The following is an 11,171-nucleotide window of genomic DNA, read 5'->3' on the forward strand; positions in this document are numbered from 1 at the left end:
TGGCACCCAGAGGTTCGTTCCTTATACAGTCTATCACTTACCTTTACATGAAGTTAAAGGACATAAGGGTCTTCGTGTGTGTTCATAGAGCAGGAAACACCCTGAGAACCACTCGGCGTCCAAATTCTATTTAATAAATGACTTGATACACAACTCGAGTTCCCTTTCTTCCACCCGGGAGCCGTGGGGAACGTAAACCGTACCGTAGTGTGTGCATTAACAACCTGAAATTCTTTGAATCAACATCCATGGCATTAAAAAACACTGAGATCAGAGTAACTGCTGTTTGTTGAGCAAATGACTTTATTAATAAAGTTTCCATATTTCTAAAAAGCACACAATCCACGAGAGCTGCAGCGAGCGCTGATAAAGGATCACACCGAGTTCCAGGCCAGATTTATCATCATGTGTCTCGTCATTTTAATTTATTACGTAGGTATTTGTTTATTTATTTTTCACTTAGCATCTGCTCACCCACTGTTTCGAGGAAACACAATTTTACACTAGATCAATTAAATTCTCCAAGCATGCAAAAAAAAAAAAAAAAAAAAGCAGAACGATGTACTTCGAAGGTAGAATTGGTCACAAATGATTTTGAAAAAGAACGAATGGCTCTCACTCTTGGCTTGGTGCGACATGTCAAACTATAACTCTATATGATGATTCGATTAACAACGATGCCAGAGGTTTTTGTCACAACCCCGATGCGATTAATGAATAGATCGGCCCACTTTGGTCCAGCCGTCGTCGTCGGTCTCGTTCTTGGTGCGTCGTGGGTTGACTTTTTCCTTATCGGAACGCCAGGTGCTTCTTTCCCCTTCGCGTTCACGGGTTCTTGGAGGAGCGTCACGGTCCTCCTTGCGATCTTCTCGACGGTCGTCTCCTCCTCCGCGGCGCCAGGAGCCACCTGAATCGTGATGCATTATGCATTAGCATTTCAAATACATGGGCACGGGAGATGTAAAGGTTTTAGGTCGCAGAGCAAACAAGGGCTTCACCATCATCGTGCTCGCGGACTGAGGGCCTATGGTCACGCTCACGATCATCCCGACGATCTCTGAGGTCACGTCGATCACGGCGATCGTCGCGGTCAAAGTCGTCACGCCGACTGTCGCGCCAACTGCTGGGCTCGTCAGTCCCACCTCTCCTCCAGGCTCCCTCCTCCCTACAATGGCACACACAGCGTTTAAGGTTTCACAGTCTAGATCAGCTACATGTACATGCTATTTAAACCAAATAGAACACGGTGCCTGGATATTTGCCACAAAAACGCCATTTCTCAAACAAGACTCCAAACTTCTGCTGATTACACAAGGTCAAGAATGAGTACCTGGGCGGACGACGCTCTCTGAAACGTTCTCCGTCATGGCGCTCCTCTTCTTCGTTTTCATCATCGTTATCACGAGTACCAGAATCACGTGGAGGACCCCAGCTCTCCTCACGGGCCTTCTCCCTCTCTCTCCAACCACCTGTTAAGCGCACAAAAAAAAAAAAAAAAAAACTATATTTAAAAAAAAATAAAAGCGCATCACATTTGCCCAAACACTTTAATGTAGACAAACATACACACAAAAAAAGTTAGTTTAATATTCCATACCATCCCTACCTGGCCTGCCCAAAGGCTTCCAAGGCTTGGAGTCATCAACTCCCCTCCTTCCGCCTCGATCATCATCACCACCTCTTCTAGGACCCCAGTCATCATCACCACGTCTAGAGCCTCTAGGCTCGTCCAAGCCGCGTCGAGGACCGCGGTCATCGTCGAATCCCCTTCTAGGTCCGCGATCGTCGTCCAGTCCGCGTCTGGGGCCGAGCTCGGGGTCTCTCCTGAGCGTACGCTCTTCATCAAAGTCTCGCCTGGGACCACGGTCGTCATCGACGCTCCTGCGAAGACCTCGGTCATCTGAAGGTCCACGGCGGGAACCCTCTGCGCTTTTTCTAAAGGGTGGCTCACGCTCCTCACGCTCAGGTTCCTCACGTCCTTCTTGACGCCAATCTCTGCTTCACAAGTTAGTAGAGGGGTTAAATCGCAGCACTCTTAAAAAAGAAAAACATCAATCTTTCTTTAAAAAAAAAAAAAAAAAAAAAACAGCACTGTCGCTGATAAGCCAGTGCCTGACCCCTCTATAGCATCCTGTAATAAACGGCAGACACTCACTTGTCAGGAACGGGGCGTCTCCACTCAGAATCATTGGTCTCTGTACGCTTCCTCCAGCCACCTTCCTCCTTTTCACCCCAGTCCTGCAGTGGCACCAAGATTGTTCCAGGCTGAATGTGATTACATCATTTACATTTTACATTGACAATCTTTCTCACATTGGTGCTTGGAAGTCATCGGTCATTGGTTCAAATTAACCTCTGACCTGATCGTCATAGATTTATGATCTGCATACATCAATGAGCAGCAAAGTAAACATTGACCAAACATTGAAACAAAAAACTTTAGGTGTGATAAAAAAAATAAATAGCCATATCTTATTGTAAAGATTATTTACTCTTGCAGTTCTCAGACTTCTGTCTATTAATCAACCAAAGCAACATAAACAGGTCAGAGGCAGCGGCGTTACGTTTTATATTGAAACAATAATATTGGTTTTTACAAAGTGTTTAAATCAAGTCAAGCTGCACAACACAGATCATTAGTGACTGTGGGGGAAACAATGATGTCTAAAACACGGCAGAAGATCAAAGCACGAGTGTGTGTGTGTGTGTGTTTACTTTGCTGGACTTCTCCTCCTGGGGCCTTCTCATCTCCTCCTCCTTGCGTCGTTCACGCTCCTCTATTTCCTGCTGCCTGGCTCGCTGCTTCCTCTCCTGCTCCTCCAGCTTGCGCAGACGTTCCTGGTACTCGCGCTCCTCCTCCTCCCTCTGCGCCTGCTCCAGACGCTCGCGCTCCTCGCGCTCTGAAACACGAACAAATCCCAAACGTCGCATCGTCTCGACCGAAAACAAAGGCGGCTTCAACAGCAATACGATTACAGACACCCAATCGATTTTATTTCTAAACTTAAGGTATAATATGTCTTTATAAATTGGTCTCTAAACCGTCTAGAGCAGAGGTATTCAACTAAAATTTAAAGAGGACCAGTAAGAGAAAATTTCTTGAAGAAAAGGTCCGGAAGATCATAATGTCTAACTAGTTAGTGTGAAATATTGAAGTAGCCTAGTAGTTGTATCAGCATCTGCAAACAATCAATACTTTCCTCTGTGGTGGACAAAATACACAAGTCTCTGTGATGGACAAAATACACAAGTCTCTATGTGCGGACGACTGAGAGACAGATTCCAAGGGACCGTCTGCAAAGTACAAAACCCGAAAAGCCAATACTAAACAGTCAATAACTTCACTGTAATACACTGTACTGTCACCAGCTCACACACCACTGATGTCCTGATGGTTATAATACACTGTACTGTCACCAGCTCACACACCACTGATGTCCTGATAGTTATAATACACTGTACTGTCACCAGCTCACACACCACTGATGTCCTGATAGTTATAATACACTGTACTGTCACCAGCTCACACACCACTGATGTCCTGATAGTTATAATACACTGTACTGTCACCAGCTCACACACCACTGATGTCCTGATAGTTATAATACACTGTACTGTCACCAGCTCACACACCACTGATGTCCTGATGGTTATAATACACTGTACTGTCACCAGCTCACACACCACTGATGTCCTGATGGTTATAATACACTGTACTGTCACCAGCTCACACACCACTGATGTCCTGATGGTTATAATACACTGTACTGTCACCAGCTCACACACCACTGATGTCCTGATAGTTATAATACAACACTTACTTAGAGGAAATGGGTTTAATTTTTATGATTTTTCATAATATAAAAAAAAAAAAATCAATAACTTGACTATTATGGGAATTATACATTTCTCCGCCTCACTCGTCTGTTTCTCTCCCTTTCTCCGCCTCACTCGTCTGTTTCTCTCCCTTTGCTTTCTACATGTAACGCTATCTTTCTTTCATGTGTAACTACTTTAATTCTCTCTCATCTGTCTTGCGCTGTTGAGTCGCAGTGTTTACTTCAGTAATGCACAGACTTGATTGGTCTGTGCGTTTCCACTACCGTAAAGACTGCAAAAGCTGCGCCGGTTAAAATAGAAGCGCTTCGTCAAGTTTTAAATCATAACCTTTTGTTTTGGCTATAGGTCCGGGTCCAGATTGGACAGCTTCTGGGTCCGGACCCGGACCGCGGTCCGCCTGTTAGTGACCTATGGTCTAGAGCTTTGTTCTTTGAACCATCATCGGTACAGTACAGATGTGTTGGAAATGTGTGTCCTGTTAGAAGCTGAAGTACTCATAATGACCAACAGTACCCTTTTTCAGCTGTTCCTCGTGGATCCTCTGAGCCTCCTCCTCTTTCTGGCGGTAGAAGGCGCTTCGTCTCTCCTCCTTGCGCTGTATCTTGCGCTCTTCGAGGCGTTTCTTCCTCTCCTCGACCAGGCGCTCTTCGAACTGCTTCAGTTTTTCCTTTGGTAGATTCAGAGTCATTTAACACACGATTCGGCGGTGAAAACAAAACCCGTCGATCTCCACATGCAACAACAAGTATTACAGTGTGTCTGTGCTGCTGTCGCGCTCACAGCCAGCCTACTTACCTCGTAGATGAAGCTTCGGGCGGCCGTTATTTTAGATACGAAGCTCTCCTTGTCCTCAATCATCCTGGACATCCTCTGTTTGTGCTCCAGAGCTTTCTCACGCTCCACTTTCAGGTTGCTGATCTAATACAGATGTGCACAATTACATGTCGTGAAATCAGCATGTGAAATGTTCCCTATCATCGCTACAGATGTTGATATGCACGTTCACATTCACCGCGCCAGTTTCCACATGAGGATAACTGGAGTAACCAAAAAAAATAAATAAATAAATAATAATCTACGTCTTCTTAAGCAAAGCGCCTATCTATCTGAGTGGTGTAGTTGTAATAAGAGCAAGCATTAGGGTGATCTATGGCCTAGAGATGACATAAAAATTGATTCTGAAACCCCGGCTGAAAGAGGGACTTGGACGAAGTAATCTTTAGCTGTTTTTAGCCAAGCAAACATTTCCAAGAATATTGTTTTTCGAGTATGCGGATATTTGTCAGAACTTCTTTCAAAGCAGAGGAGAAGCTCTTTGGACTGTGCAGACTGTGGAGATGGACTGTAAGGCGTTACCCTCTCCTCCTCCTGGAGCTCCCACAGCTCCATATCTTTGATGCGCTGTTCCTCATAGGCTTTTTTAATCAGGGGGATTTCCTCCAAACGTTTCGCCCTTTCGAAGTAGTCGATCTGAAACACATTAACATACAAAACCCTCACGCGTTAATGTGTTATTATTAGAAATGCTGTGGCTGTTGTATAATGAAACGGAATCCGGGGTCAGGATCCGAGTAAGAGGAGAACGTGAGATACGGATCTGAATCTGTATTGGGATGGAATGTAAGATGGAGTACAAAGAGGAAGTTCTTACCTTCTTTTCCTGGTTCTTTAGGCGCTCCTGTAGCTCCTTCTTCTCTTTCTCCAGCTGCTCCACCTGTTTGGCCATGATGAAATCAGGGTCCAGCTCCTCCAGATCCTGCACAGGTACAAGTTCAGGTCACAACACAAAACACACGAGACTATTCAGCTAACTAAATTAAATTGCACTTCTTTGTTGGAGATAATAATCCGTCATTAAAAATAAGAATAATTAACTATTTGGTCCAAGATCTGGTTTAAATGTGAACGGGAAACGCCGACTGTCCACTATTCATGTTGTAGACTGATAACATGCTCCATTATGTGGTTCTGTGACATGTCTACAAACCTTTTCAGGACATACTGAAAAAACGTAACCCAATTGGACTACGAACCCAATCTGTAAAATTAAACCCAAAGCTGATCTACATAATATAACTCATCCGATACGAGCTTATGGTTATAGGGAGATTAAATGTCCCCTTCCCAGTGTGCAAACCTGTCTATCATCCTGTCCACGTGCATCTAAACGGTACCAAAAGCAATTCGGCACAATATGACTCAAATTTTCTTCATCCTCCTCCTCCTCCTCGTCACATGTTGGACTCCGCCCTCCGTACCTCAATATCGATGTCTTTAAACGCTTTAGCGCCCAGTTCGGTCTTCTTGATTTGTTCGAGGCGCTCGCGCACCGTCTTCTTCTTGATCTGCTCGTGCTCCTGCATGATGCGCTCCTTCTCCCTCTCTTTAGCCTCCTGGCGCAGGCGCTCCTCCTCGGCCTTGCGCACCTTCTGGAGCTCGGCCTCACGCTGCTCCAGCTCCTCCTTCTCACGCTGGATGTTCAGGCTCTCCAGACGCTCCTTGCGCTCCTCGATGGTCTGACGACGAGCCAGGATGCGCTGGTGCTCCTTACGGGCATTTTTAAGGTAGGCCGCCGAGGCCTGCTGACGCTGCTCCTCCCGTTCTTGCTACGGGACGAAGATTTAACAATTAAAGCGGTGCAACAGAGCAAATGATGAATAACCTAGAGACATGCAGCAAGTTAGAAACAAACAAGAATTTAAAAAAAAAATAAAAAAACAATAAATGGATTTTAGATTAAAAAAAAAGTAAAGGTGAAGAACATAATGTCTTATTGATTGAGTACTTCATCTATAAGTATGAACCGGCAAGAACCGACAAGTGGCCAGTTCCTTACCAGACTGGAGGCCGGTTTGATGATCTGAATGGACTTGGCCAGAGCAGAGGACATGGCCGTGAGCTGGTTACGGATCTGTTCCGAAGGCATGTTCTGCAGGAACGGTCCCACCGGAGAGTCCTCTTTGGTCGAGTAGTTCAGATCCGAGCCGAAGCTTAAGGTTCGGGACGTATGGTCGATACGAACCTGACAAATTAAAAGCAGGAATGTTCAACAGAGCTACAGCTTTAAGATACACGTTCAACTAACCGGAGGAAACGGAAACCATAACCAACGCACCTGCAGGTCACAGTGACGTGCAGCGTCAACAATGGAGCGCTCCAGCTGGAAGGCGTCCACAAACGGCACGAGGGTGGCCAGCCTGCTGAACTCGATGCTCTGGTAGATCTGAGCCACCTAAAACAAACAAAATTCCACAGTCGCACAGTTAGAATAGTAAGAGCCGATATTCCGCGTTTAGTTGTTGACATAACTGCTAAATTACAATAGGCAAATATTGGTGTAACGTTTCTCTGACTAATCTCACACCGTGTTATGTGAATGTGTGATGAAATGAGGTCAGCACACCAACCTGCTGTAGAAGTCTGAGAATGGTGTTGTTCTGTAAGTGAGGAACATACTGCTGCAGGTCAGCCTCCTTCTCTGCCTGATCCCTCACCCAGTTTAGCACCTGGAAAACCACAGATAGCGTCAGAGGAGGAATTACGATGACCGCATCTTCGACTCGTTAAATCCTTCATTTTACAAATTTCAGAAGAGTACCTTGGTGACACGTCCACAAAGTTTGAGGGGATGGAATTCCACCTCCAGCCAGCTGTACAGCTCCTTGATGTCAGAGATGACATACTGGAGAAGGTTGAACCTCACCTGCGAGAAGATTAGAGGTTAGAATGTGGTGCCACGTAATAGGCATTTTAGCTGAAATAAACCAAAGCGCATGTTACCATGTCGTTGATGAGGCTCTGGCGGGTGGGTGGCGACTGCAGACCAAGCAAAGTGGCCAGTCTGCGGTGCTTCTCCACAATAATCCCATCCATATCCAACAGGCGGGCGATGTCGGTGCGCTCTGGGGTTATGGGGATGGACAGAGTGGCCAAAAGCACACGGGTCGACATCCTGTGGAACGCGGTACGTTTAAAATCTGAGCATTTTAGATCTTCTTCGATAAATGAAATTCAAACGCCGCTAACCTCTGCATTTCATCCTGGGTGAGGTTCTTCCTCATTTCTCTGGAGAGATGGTAGAGGCGGTGCAGCGTGCAGGCGTGGAACAGGGCGTTACCCGACTTCCAGAACACCGTGGACACCTTATTATAGTAATTGGCCATCAGCTGGGGTTTGGGGGGCTTCTTAGAGAGGGCAAACAGTCCATGGATATCCTCAACTGCCTTGAATGCTTCCTGAAATGAGAGCAAATACACCTTATATTTAGTTTTTTTCTCCCCTGCCATGTTTACATACAAGCAAATAAACCAATTCCAGTGCATTCATGCCACTTCTATGTAGCCTCACCTGCCAGAGCTCCATGCTAATGGCACTGTCCAGCTGCACCAATCGAGTCTCCAGGTGCATGGACTGGCTCTCTGGGTTGTTCAGATTAATGGCTGTGCTCTGGTTATGGTGCCTCTGGATCTGTCCCAGGTGCATGCGCAAGTTATCACACAGCTTACGGAACTCGGCCTTGCGAGTGTACTGCAGGCAGAACTTGAAAGCTGGTTAAAAAAAAATATTAAAAAAAAAAAAAAAAAAAAAGTGTTACCAAAAAAAGAAAAATTAACATGTGTTGCCGGTAGCATTCAGAACTGATGCTCCTGTGTGATAAAAGCACGCGTCTAAGATCTCCCGTGTGTGCGCAGCATGCACCGACCTTGCTGCGCTATGTCATGGTACAGGCGCTCCACTTTAGAGTTGTTCCTCAGCAGGTCCAGACACTGGCGATACGACTCCCACAGGAATTTGACCCATGGAGTGAGCAGCAGGCGGTCGGTACGGTCCTGAGTGTCCTCTCCACTCACGGCGCTCAGCAGTACACTGACCAGGCAAAAATAAATCAATCGTCCATTTGTAGGCTTCCGCGTTATCGTAAACTTCTAAACTTTACAGATCGACATGTGCACAAGTTTCACACAAAAACAAACTATTCACTATTGCCATGTACCTCTCTGGGGTCTGAATGTTATCCAGATCCTCGATGTCCAACACCATTTGCTGAGATTCCTCTTTGGCTGTCTCAGTCTTCTCCTCTGCAAGCTTCAGGTAGGCACGAACCACATCCTCCAGAGACTTGATGTTCACCTGAGAGGCGAAGGAATATCTTTTAGTAGCGATAACCAGGAAAGACCTGAACAGATATTTTACTCACGGCTGGGAAACAAAGTGAATTTCACCAAAAACTTCTACTGCCTTAAAAATCAGCCACCCTCCTTTAGGATAATTCTCACTATACATTAGAATTACAGAGTTGTAATCTCCATTTTTTCCCAGCAGAGAGCACTAAATCATCACGAACAACATTATAATTACAGAGCCATGTCATTCTGCTTTTGACAACACTGTTACGAATTAAGCAAACAAGATTAGACAAATTTGAGGTTACTACTACTATTAGTTATTTATTTACACCTTTTTCACTTGCCCTGTAATGTGAGTTTTTGGTGCTTCTTTAACCATTTCTGCAAAAACAAAAAATAAAATAAAAAAAATATAAAAAAAAATCACACGTTTTGGATGCAAATTTCTACAGAGAATTGCGTGTTTGTTAATATCGTACTGTGTGTATATTCGTGATAAATGTTTGTGTCTAAGTGTATTGTACACTCCACTATCTGCTTACTGACTCATTCTACTGCGTCATTCTACTACTAGCGTACGACTGCAAAAAAAATAAAAATAAACAAACTACACATAACGTAAAGACGATCCGATCCTGCATGCAAAGACAAAGTGAGAAGTCTGATCTCTTCACGGTTAGACCCAGACCTGCTGACAGATGTTCTTGTACTGGTAAAGGCCTTCTTTGGCCAGGTGGCTCTTGCGCAGGTCCACGCAGAGCTCCAGGTACTTGAGCATGATCGGCTCGTGGATCTTCTGCCATGTTCGATGCTTTTTGCTCTTGATGACATCGTAGAGGACGTCCAGAGCAGGCTGCTTTTTACCAACTTCGAGAAACTCTAAGAAAGGGAAGAAAAAAAAAAAAAAACAGATTGTGTTTTTTTAACGAATTACTGCTAATATCAGACGATTCCTCTGTTACGAATAACAACATAATCAATGAACACAACTGTAATTATTAAAAACCTGAATCTTCTCCATGGGATTTAAATCATTCTGACTCTTAATGTAAACCATGTTTTTTTTTGTTTTGTGTGCATAATACAAGCTGCACAAGTTAAAGTATTACAGAGTTATAAATGACTATAAATGACATTTACAGTCAGACGTGCTTTGTGTGCTGACGTAGCTGATTAACTGGCTAACAAAAGACATACTGTGTTAAACTTAACACAACTGAACACGACCTCATAAACGTGTCTTGGTGAAACCTGGTGCGAAGGAAAGAAACGGGAAAATATAGACGTTATATATTTAATATGTTCTGGGTGTTAAACTGGGTTTTTATGCTGCAGGTTGTCACTGGGAAGCTAACCTGATTAGCCTGGTTAACATGATGCTACGTCAACTAGCTAGTTCCTGGGTAGAAATCACCAAAGTTATGCGTTTTTGTCGCTGGATAAAAACACAAAACAACACACTACATTCAGGGAAATGTTTCAAGGGGGGAAATGTAGATGATTTTACTTCAAAAAAACGACGAATAATACAATACTCGGATGTTAGCTAAGCTTTAAAGCTAATCAGGCCTGAAACTGAGGCGCTGTCCCAAATGTGACACAGAGCTGCTAGATAGGGTGCACGCGCCATTATTGTACAGCCTACGTAGTGCTCCAGAGAAAGGGTGAGTACAGCGGATTAGGACACGCCCCAACGGCCTGGCTTAGAAATGATGGGGGGAAAAACATGGCGGCGGCGGCGCCATGATGCAGCCGAACTGCTCACAGCTTCAGGGCGCTTACCGTTAGCTCTTTTCAGAGCGTTCTCGGGTCTTTGGAAATACGCCGGCATTGTTGTGTCTCGCTTCGCAGGACGATATTGGAGGCTGTCGCAGTTTTATTGTGTAAATGATCGATGTTCCTCGTCCATCCGCGCTGAGCACAGAACACCACCGCACTTCGGCAAAGCTAACCGAAAAAGACCGAGAGCACGTGAAAGTGTCTTAGTCAGTGACGACACGAGGACCCGTATGTACGTTGAACGCCTAAAATGATTCTGGGAATCAACACCAAAAACTGTCGAATCGATTCATCGTTGTATCGGGTGGATTCAATAGAGTCGTTTGGCGGACTCGTTTCTTGATAAATAAATAAATAAATAAATACTCCTCCCCCACAAAAGAACGAACAAACAAACAAATAAATAAATAGATAAATACTCCTCCC

The 11,171-nt window shown here is 44.7% G+C and overlaps 1 protein-coding gene across 8 annotated transcripts; it reads right to left on the reverse strand.

Annotated features, from left to right (window-relative positions):
* Positions 1 to 285: 285 nt before the first annotated feature.
* Positions 286 to 10,940, reverse strand: eif3s10 (eukaryotic translation initiation factor 3, subunit 10 (theta)). Of its 8 annotated transcripts, none has more exons than XM_060871748.1 (22): positions 10,749 to 10,940; positions 9,655 to 9,845; positions 8,834 to 8,970; positions 8,543 to 8,706; positions 8,188 to 8,387; positions 7,867 to 8,075; positions 7,621 to 7,792; positions 7,439 to 7,543; positions 7,248 to 7,346; positions 6,956 to 7,072; positions 6,677 to 6,862; positions 6,099 to 6,446; positions 5,492 to 5,596; positions 5,197 to 5,310; positions 4,636 to 4,758; positions 4,354 to 4,507; positions 2,716 to 2,900; positions 2,156 to 2,265; positions 1,598 to 1,998; positions 1,331 to 1,469; positions 999 to 1,165; positions 286 to 907 (listed from the first exon to the last, which is right to left on the reverse strand). In XM_060871748.1, the coding sequence occupies exons 1-22, from the start codon at positions 10,795 to 10,797 to the stop codon at positions 711 to 713; spliced, it is 3,672 nt and encodes a 1,223-aa protein (XP_060727731.1). In that variant the 5' UTR covers positions 10,798 to 10,940; the 3' UTR covers positions 286 to 710. The 8 variants fall into 8 exon arrangements, with proteins under 8 accessions (XP_060727731.1, XP_060727738.1, XP_060727736.1 ...); XM_060871755.1 differs by having other exon boundaries at positions 1,607 to 1,998; positions 2,156 to 2,238; positions 10,749 to 10,939; XM_060871753.1 differs by having other exon boundaries at positions 2,156 to 2,238; positions 10,749 to 10,939.
* Between the last annotated feature and the right edge of the window lie 231 nt (positions 10,941 to 11,171).

The sequence above is a fragment of the Tachysurus vachellii genome, chromosome 6 (genome assembly GCF_030014155.1).
Source record: "Tachysurus vachellii isolate PV-2020 chromosome 6, HZAU_Pvac_v1, whole genome shotgun sequence".
Classification (NCBI taxonomy): domain Eukaryota; kingdom Metazoa; phylum Chordata; class Actinopteri; order Siluriformes; family Bagridae; genus Tachysurus; species Tachysurus vachellii.